At 53.7% G+C, this 22865-nt stretch overlaps 2 protein-coding genes across 3 annotated transcripts in view; one reads left to right on the forward strand and one right to left on the reverse strand.

Moving 5' to 3' along the window:
* Positions 1–22865, reverse strand: part of LOC139232695 (profilin-1-like) — a 762729-nt gene that overhangs the window by 388080 nt on the left and 351784 nt on the right. The window lies entirely within an intron of this gene.
* On the forward strand, positions 1726–18105 carry LOC139233012 (uncharacterized). Its single transcript, XM_070863519.1, has 4 exons — positions 1726–1857; positions 8383–8474; positions 10170–10310; positions 15555–18105. Exons 1-4 carry the CDS (start codon positions 1812–1814, stop codon positions 15954–15956), a joined length of 681 nt encoding a protein of 226 aa, XP_070719620.1. The 5' UTR covers positions 1726–1811; the 3' UTR covers positions 15957–18105.

A 22865-nucleotide genomic window follows, 5' to 3' on the forward strand; every position in this document is an offset into this window, starting at 1 on the left:
GCTCCTATTTCTTATGTTCGTATCATCAGACAAAATATTTGACATGGAGCCACATAAGGAGATATTAGGGACAGGTGAGCAAAAGCTCAGTCAAAGAGCTTGGTTTTAAGGAGCGTCTTAAAGAAGGAGAGAGAGGCGGAGAGGTTTAGGGAGGGAGTTCCAGAGTTTGGGGCCCAGGCAACAGAAGGCACGGCCACCGATGGTGGAGTGATGGAAATCAGGGGATGGGCAAGAGACTAGAATTGGGGTTGTGCACAGACTTCGGGGGGTTGTGGGGCTGGAGGAGATTACAGAGATAGGGAAGGGTGAGGGCCATGGAGGGATTTGAACAAGAGGATGAGAATTTTAAAATGGAGGCGTTGCCAGACTGGGAGCCAATGTAGGTGAGCGAGCACAGGGGGTGATGGGTGAGCGGGACTGGGTGCGAGTTAGGACACAGGACAGCGAGCACAGGGGGTGATGGGTGAGCGGGACTGGGTGCGAGTTAGGACACAGGACAGCGAGCACAGGGGGTGATGGGTGAGCGGGACTCGGTGCGAGTTAGGACACCGGGCAGCGAGCACAGAGGGTGAAGGGTGAGCGGGACTCGGTGCAAGTTAGGACACAGGGCAGTGAGCACAGGGGGTGATGGGTGAGCAGGACTTGGTGCGAATTAGGACATGGGGCAGCGAGCACAGGGGGTGATGGGTGAGTGGGACTGGGTGCGAGTTAGGACACGGGGCAGTGAGCACAGGGGGTGATGGGTGAGCAGGACTGGGTGCGAGTTAGGACAAGGGGCAGTGAGCACAGGGGGTGATGGGTGAGCGGGACTGGGTGCGAGTTAGGACACTGGGCAGTGAGCACAGGGGGTGATGGGTGAGCGGGACTCGGTGCGAGTTAGGACACGGGCCAGCGAGCACAGGGGGTGATGGGTGAATGGGACTCGGTGCGAGTTAGGACACGGGGGCAGCCAAGTTATGGATGTTATTCCAGTGGATATCCAAAACATTCTAACACATGAAATTCGGGTGTAAGCAATTGTCCCTTAAGCTTTGTGCAATTATAGAGGGCCCTGGTGAGACCGCACCTGGAGTATTGTGCACAGTTTGGGTCTCCTTACCTAAGGAAGGATATACTTGCCACAGAGGGAGTGCAACGAAGGTTCACCAGACTTATTCCTGGGATGGGGGGGATTGTCCTATGAGGAGAGATTGAGTAGACTGGGCCTGTGCTCTGTGGACTTTAGAAGACTGAGAGATGATCTAATTGAAATACATAAAATTCTTAAGGTTCTTAAAAGGGTAGATGCTTTTTTTCCCTCGGCTAGGGAGTCTAGAATCAGGGGTCACAGTCTCAGGATAAGGGGTCGGCCATTTAGGACTGAGATGAGGAGGAATTTCTTCACTCAGAGGGTGGTGAATCTTTGGAATTCTCTGCCTCAGAGGGCTGCGGAGGCTCAGTCTCTGAGTATATTCAAGGCCGAGATCGCTAGATTTTTGGATATTAAGGGAATCGAGGAATCGGGCGGGAAAGTGGAGTTGAGGTGGAAGATCAGCCGTGATCTCATTGAATGGCGGAGCAGGCTCGAGGGGCCGAATGGCCAACTCCTGCTCCTGATTCTTATCTTGATTCACAAAGACCTTGAGCGATTATTTGAGATGGTCACTGAGATAGAGAGAGGGAGCAGAGGAACACGGTGCTTGTGAAAACGAAAGGGAAATTGAAAGTGTTGCTGGTTAGGGAGATTCCAGTTCCATTTGGTGGGAGCTGGAGGGGACGCGAGTTTCTCAACCTCTGCTCTGAAGGGTCGGCCCTGGGTCATCGCACACACAATGGACAGACCGACACCAGGAGTCAAGGTATTCTTCCGAACTAAAGGTCAGTGACAGAACACCCTTTCTCTGACACTCAGCGGTTCATTCACTGAATGTTTGGGCCTTGTCAAGGTTCAGGGAGATTCCACTCTCTCACACCAGCAGTCGCTTTATTACTTTCGCTTTTAATAATTCTCTATTTTACATTCTCGTCGCCCCTGAGTCTGCGAATCTGCAGACCCTCTGTAAGTGTTTGATGGGACAGTGTAGAGGGAGCTTTACTCTGTATCTAACCCCCTGTACCTGCCCTGGGAGTGTTTGATGGGACAGTGTAGAGGGAGCTTTACTCTGTATCTAACCCCCTGTACCTGCCCTGGGAGTGTTTGATGGGACAGTGTAGAGGGAGCTTTACTCTGTATCTAACCCCCTGTACCTGCCCTGGGAGTGTTTGATGGGACAATGTAGAGGGAGCTTTACTCTCTATTTAACACCCTATACCTGCCCTGGGAGTGTTTGATGGGACAGTGTAGAGGGAGCTTTACTCTGTATCTAACCCCATGCTGTACCTGCCCTGGGAGTGTTTGATGGGACAGTGTAGAGGGAGCTTTACTCTGTATCTAACCCCCTGTACCTGCCCTGGGGGTGTTTGATGGGACAGTGTAGAGGGAGCTTTACTCTGTATCTAACCCCCTGTACCTGCCCTGGGAGTGTTTGATGGGACAGTGTAGAGGGAGCTTTACTCTGTATCTAACACCCTGTACCTGCCCTGGGAGTGTTTGATGGGACAGTGTGGAGGGAGCTTTACTCTGTATCTAACCCCCTGTACCTGCCCTGGGAGTGTTTGATGGGACAGTGTAGAGGGAGCTTTACTCTGTATCTAACCCCCTGTACCTGCCCTGGGAGTGTTTGATGGGACAGTGTAGAGGGAGCTTTACTCTGTATCTAACCCCGTGCTGTACCTGCCCTGGGAGTGTTTGATGGGACAGTGTAGAGGGAGCTTTACTCTGTATCTAACACCCTGTACCTGCCCTGGGAGTGTTTGATGGGACAGTGTGGAGGGAGCTTTACTCTGTATCTAACCCCGTGCTGTACCTGCCCTGGGAGTGTTTGATGGGACAGTGTGGAAGGAGCTTTACTCTGTATCTAACCCCGTGCTGTGCCTACCCTGGGAGTGTTTGATGGGACAGTGTAGAGGGAGCTTTACTCTGTCATGTATTCAACCAGCATTGTAACCCATGTATAATCTGACCTAAGTTGTACACCGTGAGAACACTGACCACTAGGTGGGAGACACTCCTAACCTGGACCTTCAGGTATAAAAGGGGAAGCTCCACCCACCTTCATCACTTGAGTGCTAAGGAATAAAGGACAGGTCACAGACTGACTTTCTCTCAAGCATGGGCCTCGTGTGCATTTATACTGTGTAGTAAGGACGTATCAATGGCGACGAGAAACTGGGATTTAAACCACGCGAGCATGGCCACTAGCAGAACAGACGAGAGGTACTGTGTTAAGGAATGGTTGGGACAGAGATTCAACATTGTTAAAGCAGCACACAGTTCTCCAGGCAGACAAGGGCAATCGGGCATGCCCCAACATGTAGTCGAACCCAGAGGGGGAGTTCGACAGAGACAACGGCAAGCTGAACAGCGATTCATGCCATTGCAAGGGACAATGCGGCCAGTAATGGGGCCATCAACACCTGTTAATGGTGCACTCAAGGACAGTCACAGGGGCAGTCAGGGACGATCAACTGGCAAGGGACCTTTTGTTTCAAACAACAGCTCATGTTGGAGGCGTGGAGGCACACACTCAGCCGGAGTTTGCAGAGATGAGCAAAATACCTGCAGAAATTGCAGAAGTGAACGCTGGGGGAAATCGCTGGAAGCTGAAGTTCAGCGAGTTCATGTGGCGCACATATACAGTTCATACACCAGGACGCCACCGATAATGATGAAAGTGCTCCTCAATGGCATCCCAGTATCAATGGGGCTAGACACGGGGGCCAGCCAGTCCCTGATGGGTATCAAACAGTTCGAAAAGTTGTGGGCGTCCAAGGCCAGGAGGCCAAAATTATCGCCGATTGACGCACAGCTACGGACTTACACAAAGGAGATCATTCCGGTGCTAGGCAGCGCCACGGTAGTCGTGACCCACAAAGATTCAGAGAACAGGTTGCCATTCTGGATTGTCCCGGGGGACGGTCCCGCACTACTGGGGAGGAGTTGGCTTGCTTTCATGAACTGGAAATGGGGCGATGTCAATGCAATTTCCTCTGTGGAGCGAGTATCATGCTCACAGGTCCTGGACAAATTTGACTCATTATTTCAACCCGGCATTGGCACTTTCATGGGGGCCAAGGTAGTGATTCACATAAACCCGGACGCCAGGCCAGTACATCACAAGGCCAGAGCGGTGCCGTACGTGATGCGGGAAAAGATAGAAGGCGAATTGGACCGCCTGCTGAGGGAAGGCATCATCTCGCCAGTCGAATTCAGTGACTGGGCGAGCCCGATTGTGCTGGTGCTCAAGGCAGATGGGTCGGTCAGGATATGTGGTGATTACAAGGCCACCATCAATCGGGTGTCACTCCAAGACCAGTACCCGCTACCGAGAGCGGAGGACCTCTTTGCGACGCTATCCGGTGGCAAACCTTTTTCAAAATTGGACCTGACCTCAGCTTACATGACCCAGGAGCTGGCGAGTGAGTCGAAGAAGCTGACCACCATCACGACACACAAGGGGTTGTTTGAGTACAACAGATGTCCGTTCGGGATTCGCTCGGCCGCCGCGATCTTCCAGCGAAATATGGAAAGCCTCCTCAAGTCGATTCCAGCGACGGTGGTTTTTCAGGACGACATCCTCATCACGGGTTACGATACTGAAGAACACCTCCACAACCTGGAGGAGGTGCTACGCAGACTGGACCGGGTAGGGCTGCGACTGAAAAAGGCGAAGTGCGTCTTCCTAGCTCCAGAGGTAGAATTCCTGGGGAGGAGGGTAGCAGCAGACGGGATCAGCCCTACTGCATCCAAGACGGAAGCGATCCAGAGAGCACCCAGACCCCGTAACACGACGGAGCTGCATTCATTCCTGGGGCTCCTGAACTATTTTGGTAACTTTCTTCCCAAATTGAGCACGCTGCTAGAGCCGCTACACGTGCTCCTATGCAAAGGTCGCGAATGGGTCTGGGGGGACAGCCAGGAAAGGGCTTTTAATAGAGCACGCAATTTGTTATGTTCCAACACTCTGTTAACGTTATATGACCCATGTAAGAAACTTGTGTTAACGTGCGATGCGTCGTCCTATGGTGTCGGGTGTGTGTTGCAGCATGTCAATGTCAAGGGTCAGTTACAGCCGGTAGCTTATGCCTCCAGGAGTCTGTCCCAGGCAGAAAGGGGTTACGGGATGGTAGAAAAGGAGGCGCTCGCATGTGTATATGTGATAAAGAAAATGCACCAGTACCTGTTTGGCAGGAAATTTGAGCTGGAGACAGATCACAAACCCCTAACGTCCCTTTTGGCTGACAACAAGGCCATAAATGCAAACGCATCGGCCCGCATACAGAGGTGGGCACTCACGTTAGCCGCCTATGACTATACAATTCAGCACAGACCGGGCACCGAAAACTGCGCCGATGCACTCAGCAGGCTCCCACTAGCCACCACTGAGGGGGCTATCGAGCATGGTGCTGAGATGGTCATGGCTGTTGAAGCCTTCGGAAGCGAAGGCTCACCCGTGACAGCCCGTCAGATTAAAGTCTGAACAAATAGAGACCCACTATTGTCTCTAGTCAAGAAATGTGTCCTGAATGGGGACTGGGCAGCCGCGTATGGGGCATGCCTTGACGAATTTAAACCATTTCACAGGCGCAGGGATGAACTCTCGATTCAGGCCGATTGCCTACTGTGGGGAAACCGCGTAGTCATGCCCCAGATGGGCAGAGAGGTGTTCATCAGAGAACTCCACAATGAGTACCCGGGCATTGTCACGATGAAGGCAATTGCCAGGTCACACGTTTGGTGGCCAGGGATAGACGCAGATCTGGAAGTTTGTGTTCGCAGGTGCAACACGTGTGCCCAGCTGGGCAATGTGCCCAGGGAAGCCGCCCTTAGCCCCTGGTCCTGGCCTGCCAAGCCTTGGTCACACATCCATGTGGACTACGCAGGTCCTTTCATGGGAAAAATGTTTTTGGTTGTAGTAGACTCCTACTCGAAATGGATTGAGTGTGACATTTTAAATTCAAGCACATCCTCTGCCACGGTAGAAAGTCTACGGGCAATGTTCGCCGCCCACGGTCTACCGGACATCTTGGTCAGCGACAATGGCCCGTGCTTCACAAGCACTGAATTCCAGGACTTCATGGCAGGCAATGGAATTAACCATGTTAGAATGGCACCGTTCAAGCCGGCCTCAAACGGCCAGGCAGAACGAGCAGTGCAGATAATCAAACAGGGGATGCTCAGAATCCAAGAGAGTTCCCTACAAAGCCGCTTATCACACCTCCTGTTGGCCTATAGATCCCGACCACACTCGCTCACAGGGGTTCCACCCGCAGAGCTACTAATGAAAAGGACGCTCAAAACCCGATTATCCCTTATATACCCCACCATGAAAGAAATTGTCGAGAGCAGGCGCCAGTCACAATATCACTACCATGACAGGAATGCGAGGCCGCGATGTATTGATGTAAATGATCCTGTTTTTGTCCTCAACTACGCTGCAGGGCCCAAATGGCTCGCAGGCACTGTGGTTGCCAAAGAGGGGAATAGGATTCTGGTAGTTAAACTTACCAATGGACAAATCTGCCGCAAACATGTGGATCAAACAAAAAGGAGGTTCAGCAACCCCATAGAAGAAGCAGAGGAAGAACACGACATAGAGTTCACTCCACCACAGGTGACCGAACACCGGAACCAAAGGGAGGAGAGCCCAGTCACTGTGGGCAGTCCGGACAGGCCTGAGGCACCGCAAACAGCAGACACTCAGGCCAGCGCCCAACAACCGGAGCCCCAACTCAGGCGCTCTACAAGGGAGCGTAAACCACCAGAGAGACTCAACCTGTGATCCCAATAAGACTTTGGGGGGGGAGATGATGTCATGTATTCAACCAGCATTGTAACCCATGTATAAACTGACCTAAGTTGTACACCGTGAGAACACTGACCACTAGGTGGGAGACACTCCTAACCTGGACCTTCAGGTATAAAAGGGGAAGCTCCACCCATCTTCATTACTTGAGTGCTAAGGAATAAAGGACAGGTCACAGACTGACCTTCTCTCAAGCATGGGCCTTGTGTGCACTTATACTGTATAGTAAGGACGTATCACTCTGTATCTAACCCCGTGCTGTACCTGCCCTGGGAGTGTTTGATGGGACAGTGTAGAGGGAGCTTTACTCTGTATCTAACCCTGTGTGGTACCTGCCCTGGGAGTGTTTGATGGGACAGTGTAGAGGGAGCTTTACTCTGTATCTAACCCCGTGCTGCACCTGCCCTGGGAGTGTTTGATGGGACAGTGTAGAGGGAGCTTTACTCTGTATCTAACCCCGTGCTGCACCTGCCCTGGGAGTGTTTGATGGGACAGTGTGGAGGGAGCTTTAATCTGTATCTAACCCGTGCTGTCCCTGCCCTGGGAATGTTTGATGGGACAGTGTAGAGGGAGCTTTACTCTGTATCTAACCCCGTGCTGCACCTGTCCTGGGAGTGTTTGATGGGACAGTGTAGAGGGAGCTTTACTCTGTATCTAACCCCGTGCTGTACCTGCCCTGGGAGTGTTTGATGGGACAGTGTAGAGGGAGCTTTACTCTGTATCTAACCCTCTGTGGTACCTGCCCTGGGAGTGTTTGATGGGACAGTGTAGAGGGAGCTTTACTCTGTATCTAACCCCGTGCTGCACCTGCCCTGGGAGTGTTTGATGGGACAGTGTAGAGGGAGCTTTACTCTGTATCTAACCCCGTGCTGCACCTGCCCTGGGAGTGTTTGATGGGACAGTGTGGAGGGAGCTTTAATCTGTATCTAACCCGTGCTGTCCCTGCCCTGGGAATGTTTGATGGGACAGTGTAGAGGGAGCTTTACTCTGTATCTAACCCCGTGCTGCACCTGTCCTGGGAATGTTTGATGGGACAGTGTAGAGGGAGCTTTACTCTGTATCTAACCCCCTGTACCTGCCCTGGGAGTGTTTGATGGGGACAGTGTAGAGGGAGCTTTACTCTGTATCTAACCCCGTGGTGTACCTGCCCCCTGGGAGTGTTTGATGGGGACAGTGTAGAGGGAGCTTTACTCTGTATCTAACCCCGTGGTGTACCTGCCCTGGGAGTGTTTGATGGGGACAGTGTAGAGGGAGCTTTACTCTGTATCTAACCCCGTGGTGTACCTGCCCTGGGAGTGTTTGATGGGACAGTGTAGAGGGAGCTTTACTCTGTATCTAACCCCGTGGTGTACCTGCCCTGGGAGTGTTTGATGGGACAGTGTAGAGGGAGCTTTACTCTGTATCTAACCCCGTGGTGTACCTGCCCTGGGAGTGTTTGATGGGACAGTGTGGAGGGAGCTTTACTTTGTATTAACAGACGGATGTTGTTCTCCTTTAGGTGCGAATCGGATGAATCTTGTCGAATTACCATGTGGTGATTTTGTCGATTGCGGGAACCTAGCGGTGTGGAGTCAGTGGATGCTGGATCAGGTGAAACACCAACATCGTATTGTATAGTTTGTAGTGAGAGAATTAGTCTGTAATGGATGATCATCGGATTAATAAAACACACAGCTCGGGGCCAGACACAAGCTTAGGTTATACTCAATACCTCAGCACAGTGACATGCCACCTCTTAACCCATTCCCTCTCTCCATTCACACACTCCCTCTCTCTCTCTCTCTCTCTCTCCACCCATACAAACACACTCTCTCTCCATCACACTCTCTGTCTTTCACTCTCCATTCACACACTCCCTCTATCCATTCGCACACACACTCTCTCTCCCTCCATTCAGACACTCTCTCTCTCTCTCTCTCTCTCCATTCACACACTCTCTCTCGCCATTCACACACTCTCTCCACGCTCCCACACACTCTCTCTCTCCATTCACACACTCCCACTCTCCACTAACTCTCTCTCTCTCTCTCTCTCTCCCCACACACACACACTCACACGCTCTCTCTCTCCACTCACACATTCTCTCTCTCCATTCACACACTCCCTCTCTCCATTCACATACACTCTCTCCACGCTCACACACTCTCTCTCTCCACTCACACACTCCCTCTCTCTCCATTCATACACTCCCTCTCTCTCTCCATTCACACACTCCCTCTCTCCATTCACACACACTCTCTCTCTCTCTCTCTCTCTCCACTCACACACACTCACACTGTCTCTCTCTCCACTCACACACTCCTTCTCCATTCACACACTCCCTCTCTCCATTCACACACTCCCTCTCTCGCTCTCTCTCTCCCTGTCTCTCTCTCCATTCACACTCTCTCTCTCTCTCTCTCTCCACTCACACACTCCCTCTCTCTCTCTCCATTCACACACTCCCTCTCTCTCTCCATTCACACACTCCCTCTCTCCATTCACAAACTCTCTCTCTCTCTCCATTCACACACACTCTCTCTCTCTCTCTGTCTCGCTCTCTCCACTCACACACTCCCTCTCTCTCTCTCTCCATTCAAACATTCCCTCTCTCTCTCCATTCACACACTCTCTCTCTCCACTCACACACTCCCTCTCTCTCCATTCACACACTCTCTCTGTTCATTCACACACACACTCTCTCTCTCTCTCTCTCCACTCACACACTCTCTCTCTCCATTCACACAATGTCTCTCTCCATTCACACACACTCCCTCTCTCCATTCACACACTCTCTCTCTCTCTCTCTCTCTCTCTCCACTCACACTCCCTCTCTCCGCTCACACTCGCTATCTCTCTCTCCACACACACACTCCCTCTCTCTCTCTCTCCATTCACACACACTCCCTCTCTCCATTCACACACACTCCCTCTCTCCATTCACACACTCTCTCTCTCTCTCTCCACTCCCTATCTCTCTCTCCACACACACACTCCCTCTCTCTCTCTCTCTCCATTCACACACTCTCTCTCTCTCCACACACTCTCTCTCTCTCCGCTCACACTCGCTATCTCTCTCTCCACTCACACACTCCCTCTCTCTCTCTCTCTCCATTCACACACTCTCCACTCACACTCCCTCTCTCCGCTCACACTCGCTATCTCTCTCTCCACTCACACACTCCCTCTCTCCCTCTCTCTCTCTCTCTGTGCTGTGTCTGGGTCTGGAGCTATATGAATTTGCTTGCTGTGATGCCGCGGGCTCTGACACTTTCCCCCTCTCTCTCTCTCTCTCTCTCCCCACAGGGCTATGGGACCTTCCCGTGCACGCAATGCGCTGACCCCGTGCCCTGGCAACTGGTCCGGCAGCTGAGCGCGCTCACCACGGCGGAGGAGCGCGATTGCGAGAAGCGGCTCGCCAACATCTGTCCCGACTCTCTGAAGCAGGTACGGCATCGCGGGGCGCCAACAGAGCTCCCCTTCACCGCCAATCCAACTCCGTGTGTACCCCTTCACCTTCGCAATCGGGCTGCTAACCTGGGCCAGACCACTGGGGGAACGTTCGGGGTAGGGGCAGGGTGATACCTCGCTGACTGCTGTCTGAAATAGAAAATAGACAGACTTACATTTATATAGCGCCTGTCCTGACCACCTGACGTCCCAAAGTGCTTTACAGCCAATGAAGTACTTTGTGGAGTGTGGTCACTGTTGTAATGCGGGAAACGCGGCAGCCAATTGGCGCACAGCAAGCTCCCACACACAGCGATGTGATAATGACCCAGATCATCTGTTTTAGTGATGTTGGCTGAGGGATAAATATTGGCCCCAGGACACCGGGGAGAACTCCCCCTGCTCTTCTTCCAAATAGTGCCCCGGGATCTTTTACATCCACCTGAGAGAGCAGAAGGGGCCTCGGTTTAACGTCTCATCTGAAAGACGGCACCTCCAACAGTGCAGCACTCCCTCAGTACTGCCCCTCCGACAGTGCGGTGCTCCCTTAGTACTACCCCTCCGATAGTGCGGCGCTCCCTCAGCACTGCCCCTCCGACAGTGCGGCGCTCCCTCAGTACTGCCCCTCCGACAGTGCGGCGCTCCCTCAGTACTGCCCCTCCGACAGTGCGGCACTCCGTCAGTACTGCCCCTCCGACAGTGCGGCGCTCCCTCAGAACTGCCCCTCCGACAGTGCGGCGCTCCCTCAGTACTGCCCCTCTGACAGTGCGGCGCTCCCTCAGTACTGTCCCTCCGAAGTGCGGCGCCCCCTCAGTACCGCCCCTCCGACAGTGCGGCGCTCCCTCAGTACTGCCCCTCCGACAGTGCGGCGCTCTCTCAGTACTGCCCCTCCGACAGTGCGGCGCTCCCTCAGTACTGCCCCTCCGACAGTGCGGCGCTCTCTCAGTACTGCCCCTCCGACAGTGCGGCGCTCTCTCAGTACTGCCCCTCCGACAGTGCGGCGCTCCCTCAGTACCGCCCCTCCGACAGTGCGGCGCTCCCTCAGTACCGCCCCTCCGACAGTGCGGCGCTCCCTCAGTACTGCCCCTCCGACAGTGCGGCGCTCCCTCAGTACTGCCCCTCCGACAGTGCGGCGCTCCCTCAGTACTGCCCCTCCGACAGTGCGGCGCTCTCTCAGTACTGCCCCTCCGACAGTACGGTGCTCCCTCAGTACTGCCCCTCCGACAGTGCGGCGCTCCCTCAGTACTGCCCCTCCGACAGTGCGGCGCTCTCTCAGTACTACTCTCCTTCTGACTCAGAGGAGAGGGAACAAGCGACCCAGTGAGCCACGGCTGACGGGGGCCTTCTCCTGAAAGTGCAGTTAGTGGGCTATTCAGAGACCCCCCCCCACAAACCACCCGAGTCTTCTCCTCCTCCCTCCGTGCCCAATTCTGCACCACCAACTATTCAATGAGTAGATGAAAGAAGCCTGACGGAACAGCAAGATCCCATGTTCCACCCTGTGGCCTTGTGCTGGAATATCACATCTCGGTCGGGGGTTGGGAGTCCACCATTAGCCTCAGCACCCCTGACAGGAGGGGGGAAAGGGGGAAAATTAATGCTTCTGATCTCTGAACCGTGACATCAGAAATAGGTGCAGGAGCAGGCCATTCGGCCCCTCGAGCCTGCACCACCATTCAATAAGATCATGACTGATCATGCAACTTCAGTACCCCATTCCCGCTTTCTCTCCATACCCCTTGATCCCTTTAGCCATAAGGGCCACATCTAACTCCCTTTTGAATATATCTAACGAACTGGACTCAACAACTTTCTGTGGTAGAGAATTCCACAGGTTCACCACTCTCTGGGTGAAGAAGTTTCTCCTCATCTCGGTCCTAAATGGCTTACCCCTTATCCTTAGAATGTGTCCCCCTGGTTCTGGACTTCCCCAACATCGGGAACATTCTTCCTGCATCTAACCTGTCCAATCCCGTCAGAATTTTATATGTTTCTATGAGATCCCCTCTCATTCTTCTAAACTCCAGTGAGTATAAGCCTAGTCGATCCAGTCTTTCTTCATATGTCAGTCCTGCCATCCCGGAAATCAGTCTGGTGAACCTTCGCTGCACTCCCTCAATCCTGAGACTGTGACCCCTGGCTCTAAACTCCCCAGCCCGGGGAAACAGCCTCCCTGCATCCAGTGACCCACAATGGAAAGTGCCTTGTGGATGTTGGGTGAGGCTTGGGTCCTCTTGTAATGGCGGGGGAGGTTAACACGCAATCGATGCTGATCCCTGCAGTGTGATCAGCCGGGTGTGGGAAAAGTGGGAGTTCGATGCCCATGGACCCTGTACCTCAGGGAGAGCCACTGTCTTCAGGAGAGTATCATCATAAGAACATAAGAAATAGGAGCAGGAGTCGGCCATTCGGCCCCTGGAGCCTGCTCCGCCATTTAACACGATCATGAGCTGATCTGATCATGGACTCAGCTCCACTTCCCCGCCCATTCCCCATAACCCCCTTATTCCCTTAACGTTTAAGAAACTATTTCTGTCTTAAATATTTTCAATGTCCCGGCTTCAACAGCTCTCTGAGGCAGCGAATTCCACAGATTTACAACCCTCTCAGAGAAGAAATTTCTCCTCATCTCAGTTTTAAATGGGCGGCCCCTTATTCTAAGACCATGCCCCCTAGTTCTAGTCTCTCCCATCAGTGGAAACATCCTCTCTGCATCCACCTTGTCGAGCCCCCTCATAATCTTATACGTTTCGATAAGATCACCTCTCATTCTTCTGAATTCCAATGAGTAGAGGCCCAACCTCCTCAACCTTTCCTCATAAGTCAACCCCCTCATCCCTGGAATCAACCGAGTGAACCTTCTCTGAACTGCCTCCAAAGCAAGTATATCCTTTCGTAAATATGGAAACCAAAACTGCACGCAGTATTCCAGGTGTGGCCTCACCAATAACCTGTAACCTGTATAACTGTAGCAAGACTTCCCTGCTTTTATACTCCATCCCCTTTGCAATAAAGGCCAAGATACCATTGGCCTTCCTGATCACTTGCTGTACCTGCAGACTATCCTTTTGTGTTTCATGCACAAGGACCCCCAGGTCCCGCTGTACTGCAGCACTTTGCAATCTTTCTCCATTTAAATAATAACTTGCTCTTTGATTTTTTTTCTGCCAAAGTGCATGACCTCACACTTTCTGACATTATACTCCATCATCATCATCATAGACAGTCCCTCGGAATCGAGGAAGACTTGCTTCCACTCTTAAAGTGAGTCCTTAGGTGGCTGAACAGTCCAATACGGGAATTACAGTCCCTGTCACAGGTGGGACAGACAGTGGTTGAGGGAAGGGGTGGGTGGGACTGGTTTGCCGCACGCTCCTTCCGCTGCCTGCGCTTGGTTTCTGCGCGCTCTCGGCGACGAGACTCGAGGTGCTCAGCGCCCTCCACTTGGGATGTCTCCGCAAGATCCTGCAAATCCCCTGGGAGGACAGACGCACCAACGTTAGCGTCCTCGACCAGGCCAACATCCCCAGCATCGAAACGCTGACCACACTCGACCAGCTCCGCTGGGCAGGGCCACATTGTCCGCATGCCCCCGACACGAGATTCCCCAAAGCAAGCGCTCTACTTGGAACTCCTTCACGGCAAACGAGCCAAAGGTGGACAGAGGAAACATTACAGGGACACCCTCAAAGCCTCCCTGATAAAGTGCAACATCCCCACCGACACCTGGGAGTCCCTGGGCCAAAGTTAGGAGAGCAGGGGCCTTTTGAAAATAGCCCTTTCCATCCAAGCTATGAGCGAGGTCCTTCCAGAGGTCTGGCTGTGCGATGTATGGTGACTCGCTTTAAACCGTCCGCGTGTTTATATCAAGAACCTAAGGCGACGTAAGAAAAAACGTGTGTATGCAGCGAGTGTTCAGGATCTGGAATGCATTGCCTGAGGGGCTGGTGGAGGCAGACTCAATCGTGGCTTTCAAAAGGGAGTTGGATAGGTATCAGAAGGAAAAATATTTGAACGGCTATGGGGAAAGGGCGGGGGAGTGGGATTGGGTGGGTCAGCACAGGCTCGACGGGTCGAGTCGCCTTCCGTGTTGTAACCGTTCTATGATTCTAAGTATTATGAATAATATTTATTAACACGATGTAGAACAGGATAAAAAGTAGCAGAGGCAATTAGCCTGGACCGTCCTCCACTTTAACACATGTTGGTGACAGTGTGGAGAGAGCTTTACTCTGTATCTAACCCCCTGTACCAGCCCTGGGAGTGTTTGATGGGACAGTGTAGAGGGAGCTTTACTCCGTATCTAACCCCCTGTACCAGCCCTGGGAGTGTTTGATGGGACAGTGTAGAGGGAGCTTTACTCTGTATCTAACCCCCTGTACCTGCCCTGGGAGTGTTTGATGGGACAGTGTAGAGGGAGCTTTACTCCGTATCTAACCCCCTGTACCAGCCCTGGGAGTGTTTGATGGGACAGTGTAGAGGGAGCTTTACTCTGTATCTAACCCCGTGCTGTACCTGCCCTGGGAGTGTTTGATGGGACAGTGTAGAGGGAGCTTTACTCCGTATCTAACCCCCTGTACCAGCCCTGGGAGTGTTTGATGGGACAGTGTAGAGGGAGCTTTACTCTGTATCTAACCCCCTGTACCTGCCCTGGGAGTGTTTGATGGGACAGTGTAGAGGGAGCTTTACTCCGTATCTAACCCCCTGTACCTGCCCTGGGAGTGTTTGATGGGACAGTGTAGAGGGAGCTTTACTCTGTATCTAACCCCCTGTACCTGCCCTGGGAGTGTTTGATGGGACAGTGTAGAGGGAGCTTTACTCCGTATCTAACCCCCTGTACCAGCCCTGGGAGTGTTTGATGGGACAGTGTAGAGGGAGCTTTACTCTGTATCTAACCCCCTGTACCTGCCCTGGGAGTGTTTGATGGGACAGTGTAGAGGGAGCTTTACTCTGTATCTAACCCCGTGCTGTACCTGCCCTGGGAGTGTTTGATGGGACAGTGTAGAGGGAGCTTTACTCTGTATCTAACCCCATGCTGTACCTGCCCTGGGAGTGTTTGATGGGACAGTGTAGAGGGAGCTTTACTCTGTATCTAACCCCCTGTACCTGCCCTGGGAGTGTTTGATGGGACAGTGTAGAGGGAGCTTTACTCTGTATCTAACCCTGTGCTGTACCTGCCCTGGGAGTGTTTGATGGGACAGCGACGTGAATGTTGTTCTAACCTCCCTTTGCCCCTTACAGTGCCCGCTGTGTGCCCGCCTGGTACAGAGAGTCTCCGGGGAGATGCTGCGCGTGGAATGCCCGGCGTGCCCGGGACAGGGCAGGAAGGACCACGGGTTCTGCTGGGAGTGCGGGCGGGCGTGGAGGGGCGCGGCGATGCCCGGGGAGCGCTGCGGACGGGCTGACTGCTGCTCCACCGCCCTGCTGCAGTCGTGCCCCACCCTGTACGCCCCCCGCAGCCCCGTGCACTGCTGCCCTGCCGTCAGGAAATGCCCGCGCTGCCCCAAGCTCATCGCCCACAGCGGCGGCTGCAACATGGTGACCTGCCCGGGCTGTGTCACCATCTTCTGTTACCGCTGCCTCACTATCAACCGGTATCACTCCCCCAACTGCACCATCCAGCCCAACCCCAGGCCCCTGTAACCATGGGCACACACTCAGGCACAACATCAGACACATATAAGAAATAGGAGCAGGAGTCGGCCATTCGGCCCCTCGAGCCTGCTCCGCCATTCAATGAGATCATGGCTGATCCGATCAGGGACTCAGCTCCACTTCCCCGCCCGCTCCCCACAATCCTCGACTCCCTTATCGCTCAAAAATCTGTCCATCTCCACCTTAAATATATTCAATGATCCAGCCTCCACAGCTCTCTGGGGCAGAGAATTCCACAGGTTCACCACCCTCAGAGAGAAGAAATTCCTCCTCATCTCAGTTTTAAATGGGCGGCCCCTTATTCTGAGACTATGCCCCCTCGTTCTAGATTCCCCCACGAGGGGGAAACATCCTCCCTGCATCCACCCTGTCCAGCCCCCTCAGAATCTGCTACATTTCAATGAGATCAAACACTCATTCTTCTAAACTCCACTTCCCCGCCCGCTCCCCACAACCCTCGACTCCCTTATCGTTCAAAAATCTGTCTCTCTCCGCCTTAAATATATTCAATATCCCTTGATTCCCCTCGACTCCAAAAATCTACCGATCTCAGCCTCGAATATACTCAATAACGGAGCCTCCACAGCCCTCTGGGGCAGAGAATTCCAAAGATTCACCACCCTCTGAGTGAAGAAATCCCTCCTCATCTCAGTCCTCAATGGCCGCCCCCTTATCCTGAGACTGTGACCCCTGGTTCTAGATTCCCCAGCCCGGGGGGGAAACACCCTCCCTGCATCTACCCTGTCAAGCCCTGTAAGAATTGTGTGTGTTTCACTGAGATCACCTCTCATTCTTCTAAACTCCAGAGAATATCGGCCCAGTCTGCTCAATCTCTCCTCATAGGACAATCCCCCCCCATCCCAGGAATCAGTCTGGTGAACCTTCGTTGCACTCCCTCTGTGGTAAGTATATCCTTCCTTAGATAAGGAGACCCAAACTGTGCACAATATTCCAGGTGTGGTCTCACCAGGGCCCGATATAATTGTAGCAAGACTTCCCTACTCTTATACTCCAAACCCACTTCCAATAAAGACCAACATGCCGTTTGCCTTCCTTATTTCTTGCTGTACCTGCATGTGAACTTTCTGTGTTTCTTACACAAGGGACACCCAAATCTCTCTGACCAAACTTTTAAAAGTCTCTCACCATTTGAAAAATATTCTGTTTTTCTATTCTTCCTACCAAAGTGAATAACCTCACATTTCCCGCATTATACTCCACCTTACTGCCCACTCACTTAGTCACACTGCACAGGAGGAGGCCATTGGGCCCATCGAGCCTGTGCCGGCTCTGTGAGCGAGCGATCCCATCAGTCCCACTCCCCCTGCCCTTTCCCCACAGCCCTGTGAATGTTTCCCCTTCAAGTATTTATCCAATTCCCGGTTTGAAAGTTACTACTGAATCTGCTCCCACCGCCCTTTCAGGCAGCGCGTTCCCGATCACAACAACTCACTGCGTAAACACATTCTCCCCATCTCCCCCTCTGGTTCCATCGCCGATTATCGTCAATCTGTGTCCCTCTGGTTACCGACCCTCCTGCCCCGGGAACAGTCTCTCCTTATTTACTCCATCAAAGCCCCTCGTGATTCCGAACACCTCGATTAAATCTCCCCTTAACCTTCTCTGCTCCGAGGAGAACAACCCCAGCTTCTCCAGTCTCTCCCCCTCACTGTCGTCCCTCACCCCCGGGACCATTCTGGTCAATCCCCTCCGCACCCTCGCCAAGGCCTTGATGGACTAAAAATTAATAATTAGAAACTAAAATGCTGTGCGAGAATTAACAAACATTTAGGTTCTCTCCCAGTGCAGTACTGAAAGCGCAGACGGGGCCTCGGTTTAACATCTCGTGTGAAAGTCAGCGCTCCCTCAGTACTGCCCCTCCGACAGTGCGACGCTCCCTCAGTACCGCCCCTCCGACAGTGCGGCGCTCCCTCAGTACTGCCCCTCCGACAGTGCGGCACTCCCTCAGTACTGCCCCTCCGACAGTGCGGCGTTCACTCAGTACTGCCCCTCCGACAGTGCGGTGCTCCCTCAGTACTGCCCCTCCGACAGTGCGGTGCTCCCTCAGTACTGCCCCACTGACAGTGCGGTGCTCCCTCAGTACTGCCCCTCCGACAGTGCGGTGCTCCCTCAGTACCGCCCCTCCGACAGTGCGACGCTCCCTCAGTACCGCCCCTCCGACAGTGCGGCGCTCCCTAAGTACTGCCCCTCCGACAGTGCGGCGCTCCCTCAGTACTGCCCCTCCCGACAGTGCGGTGCTCCCTCAGTACTGCCCGTCCGACAGTGCGGCGCTCCCTCAGTACCGCCCCTCCGACAGTGCGGCGCTCCCTCAGTACCGCCCCTCCGACAGTGCGGCGCTCCCTCAGTACCGCCCCTCCGACAGTGCGGCGCTCCCTCAGTACCGCCCCTCCGACAGTGCGGCGCTCCCTCAGTACTGCCCCTCCGACAGTGCGGCGCTCCCTCAGTACTGTCCCTCCGACAGTGTGGCGCTCCTTGGAGTGGGACTCGAACCCTCGACCTTCTGACTCAGAGGCGAGAGTGCTGCTCACTGAGCCCCTGCTGTACCAACAGGCATCTTAGCCCAGGGTATTATTTGACTCATTTACCAGAGGTTGGAGTTAATTGAAGTCTTTGATTTTTGCTAATAACTGTCACTCTACAATCACTCCCTTACTGTAAATTAAATTGTTCACATTTGACCTTGTCTCAGTGAAATGTTTTCAGTGCACTTGGGGGGTTGTGGGGCTGGAGGAGGTTACAGAGATAGAGAGGGGCGAGGGCCATGGAAGGATTTGTAAACAAAGATGAGAATTTTAAAATCGAGGCGTTGCTTAACCGGGAGACAATGTAGGTCAGCGAGCACAGGGGGTGATGGGTGAGCGGGACTCGGTGCGAGTTAGGACACGGGGTCAGCGAGCACAGGGGGTGATGGGTGAGCGGGACTCGGTGCGAGTTAGGACACGGGGCAGTGAGCACAGTGGGTGATGGGTGAGTGGGACTCGCTGCGAGTTAGGACACGGGGCACAGGGGGTGATGGGTGAGTGGGACTCGGTGCGAGTTAGGACACGGGCCCACGAGCACAGGGGGTGATGGGTGAGTGGGACTCGGTGCGAGTTAGGACACGGGGGCAGCGAGCACAGGGGGTGATGGGTGAGCGGGACTCAGTGCGAGTTAGGACACGGGGCAGCGAGCACAGGGAGTGATGGGTGAGCGGGACTCAGTGCGAGTTAGGACACGGGGTCAGCGAGCACAGGGGGTGATGGGTGAGCGGGACTCAGTGCGAGTTAGGACACGGGGTCAGCGAGCACAGGGGGTGATGGGTGAGTGGGACTGGGTGCGAGTTAGGACACGGGGCACAGGGGGTGATGGGTGAGTGGGACTCGGTGCGAGTTAGGACATGGGGCAGTGAGCACAGGGGGTGATGGGTGAGCGGGACTCGGTGCGAGTTAGGACACGGGGCAGTGAGCACAGTGGGTGATGGGTGAGTGGGACTCGGTGCGAGTTAGGACATGGGGCAGCGAGCACAGGGGGTGATGGGTGAGTGGGACTCGGTGCGAGTTAGGACACGGGGCAGCGAGCACAGGGGGTGATGGGTGAGCGGGACTCAGTGCGAGTTAGGACACGGGGCAGCGAGCACAGGGGGTGATTAGTGAGTGGGACTCGGTGCGAGTTAGGACACGGCGTCAGCGAGCACAGGGGGTGATGGGTGAGCGGGACTCGGTGCGAGTTAGGACACAGGGCCAGCGAGCACAGGGGGTGATGGGTGAGCGGGGCTCGGTACGAGTTAGGACACGGGGCACAGGGGGTGATGGGTGAGCGGGACTCGGTGCGAGTTAGGACACGGGGCACAGAGGGTGATGGGTGAGTGGGACTCGGTGCGAGTTAGGACATGGGGCAGCGAGCACAGGGGGTGATGGGTGAGCGGGACTCGGTGCGAGTTAGGACACAGGGCGGCGAGCACAGGGGGTAATGGGTGAGCGGGACTCGGTGCGAGTTAGGACACGGGGTCAGCGAGCACAGGGAGTGATGGGTGAGTGGGACTTGGTGTGAGTTAGGACACGGGGGCAGTGAGCACAGCGGGTGATGGGTGAGCGGGACTCGGTGCGAGTTAGGACACGAGGCAGCGAGCACAGGGGGTGATGGGTGAGCGGGACTCGGTGCGAGTTAGGACACGGGGCAGCGAGCACAGGGGGTGATGGGTGAGCGGGACTCGGTGCGAGTTAGGACACGGGGCAGCCCAGTTTGGGATGAGATTGGGTGATACCTCCACCTGTTGAGAAGCCGGGACTAACTGGATCGACGGAACCTGCACCTGCAACGTCTGGGACTGACCATTCGAGCTCCCGCCTCTTGGCGCGAGTCCCCGCTTGCCCAGGGTTCCCAGCGATCCTCCACCGAGGTCACGGCCAGAGATCAGGGAGAACTCCCACGGGAATATTTACCGACAGGGTTTCTGAACACGTCACCCAAAATCCTGGAACTCCCTCCCTAACAGCACTGTGGGAGCACCTTCACCACACGGACTGCAGCGGTTCAAGAAGGCGGCTCACCACCACCTTCTCGAGGGGCGATTAGGGACGGGCAATAAATGCTGGGCCTTGCCAGCGACGCCCACATCCCAGGAATTAATAATTAAAAATTATAAAGTAACGACATTTTAAAAGTACTTCATTGGTTGTAAAGAACTTTGGGACATCCTGATATGGTGAAAGCCGCTATAGAAATGCAAGTCTTTTATTTTCATTCACTAGTTGAAATTGTTAATGTCGCCAGCATCACATCAGCTTAAAATGTAAATTGGTTCCTGCGGATCGAGCTGCCATACATTCACTGTCCACACGGGGGCAGTGCTGAGCTTCGACACGCCAACGTCCTCAGAGACTGGATCGTATTTGAAGTCAAAGTTAATGTAAATTAGAAACGGCCTTTACTCAGTGGAAGTCAATTATTAATTGGTAGTTGTAGTTAATTGAAGGCGGCTCACCACCACCCTCCTGCAGCTGAGGGAGCGCCGCACTGTCGGAGGGGCAGTACTGAGGGAGCGCCGCACTGTCGGAGGGGCAGTACTGAGGGAGCGCCGCACTGTCGGAGGGGCAGTACTGAGGGAGCGCCGCACTGTCGGAGGGGCAGTACTGAGGGAGCGCCACACTGTCGGAGGGGCGGTACTGAGGGAGCGTCGCACTGTCAGAGGGGCAGTACTGAGGGAGTGCCGCACTGTCGGAGGGGCAGTACTGAGGGAGCGCCGCACTGTCGGAGGGGCAGTACTGAGGGAGAGCCGCACTGTCGGAGGGGCAGTACTGAGGGAGCGCCGCACTGTCGGAGGGGCAGTACTGAGGGAGAGCCGCACTGTCGGAGGGGCCATCCTTTGAATGAGACATTAAACCGAGGCCTGGTCTGCGCGCTCAGATCTGCCTCGCGGCCTCCTTTGGTACCTTATTATTCGATAATCCAATCTCTGAGGACGTTGGCGTGTCGAAGCTCAGCACTGCCCCCGTGTGGACAGTGAATGTATGGCAGCTCGATCCGCAGGAACCAGTTTACATTTTAAGCTGATGTGATGTTGGCGACATTAACAATTTCATCTGGTGAATGAAAATAAAAGACTTGCATTTCTACAGCGCCTTTCACCATATCAGGACGTCCCAAAGTTCTTTACTGACAATATAGTAGTTTTGTAAAGCAGTCATAAGAACATAAGAAATAGGAGCAGGAGTCGGCCATTCGGCCCCTCGAGCCTGCTCCGCCATTTAATACGATCATGGCTGATCTGATCATGGACTCAGCTCCACTTCCCCGCCCGCTCCCCATAACCCTCGACTCCCTTATCGCTCAAAAATCTGTCTATCTCCACCTTAAATACATTCAATGACCCAGCCTCCACAGCTCTCTGAGGCAGCGAATTCCACAGATTTACAACCCTCAGAGAGAAGAAATTCCTCCTCATCTCAGTTTTAAATGGGCGACCCCTTATTCTAAGACCATGCCCCCTAGTTCTAGTCTCCCCCATCTGTGGAAACATCCTCTCTGCATCCACCTTGTCGAGCCCCCTCATAATCTTATATGTTTCGATAAGATCACCTCTCATTCTTCTGAATTCCAATGAGTAGAGGCCCAACCTACTCAACTGTTCCTCGTAAGACAACCCCCTCATCCCCGGAATCAACCGAGTGAACCTTCTCTGAACAGCCTCCAATGCAAGTATATCCTTCTTTAAATAAGGAAACCAAAACTGTACGCAGTACTCCAGGTGTGGCCTCACCAATACCCTGTACAGCTGTAGCAAGACCTCCCTGCTTTTATACTCCATCCCCTTTGCAATAAAGGCCAAGATTCCATTTGCCTTCCTGATCACTTGCTGTACCTGCATGCTAACATTTAGTGTTTCATGCACAAGGACCCCCAGGTCCCGCTGTACTGCGGCACTTTGCAATTTTGCTCTATTTAAATTAGAATTTGCTTTTCTATGTTTTCTGCCAAAGTGGATAACCTCACATTTTCCCACATTATTTTCCATTTGCCATGTTCTTGCCCACTCACTCAGCCTGCCTATATCCCCTTGAAGCCTCTCTGCATCCTCCGCACGACTTACATCCCCACCGAGCTTTGTATCATCAACAAACCTGGGTATGTTACATTTGGCCCCCTCATCCAAATCATTGATACAGATTGTGAATAGCTGGGGCCCCAAGCACTGATCCCTGTGGCACCCCACTAGTTACAGCCTGCCAACTCGAAAATGACCCGTTTATTCCTGCTCTCTGTTTTCGGTCCGTTAACCAACCCTCAATCCATGCTGGTATATTACCCCCAATCCCATGGGCCCTAATTTTGGTCAATCACCTCTTGTGTGGCACCTTATCAAATGCCGTCTGAAAATCCAAATGCATCACATCCGCT

This window comes from Pristiophorus japonicus, chromosome 20, assembly GCF_044704955.1.
Source record: "Pristiophorus japonicus isolate sPriJap1 chromosome 20, sPriJap1.hap1, whole genome shotgun sequence".
Classification (NCBI taxonomy): Eukaryota; Metazoa; Chordata; class Chondrichthyes; family Pristiophoridae; genus Pristiophorus; species Pristiophorus japonicus.

Bases quoted from the DNA above. Each gene is read 5' to 3' on its own strand.
- LOC139233012 (XM_070863519.1), top strand. From the start codon at position 1,812: ATGGACAGACCGACACCAGGAGTCAAGGTATTCTTCCGAACTAAAG. The intron at 1,858-8,382 runs GTCAGTGACAGA...GTTCTCCTTTAG, and splicing joins GGTATTCTTCCGAACTAAAG to GTGCGAATCGGATGAATCTT. The intron at 10,311-15,554 runs GTACGGCATCGC...TGCCCCTTACAG, and splicing joins GTCCCGACTCTCTGAAGCAG to TGCCCGCTGTGTGCCCGCCT.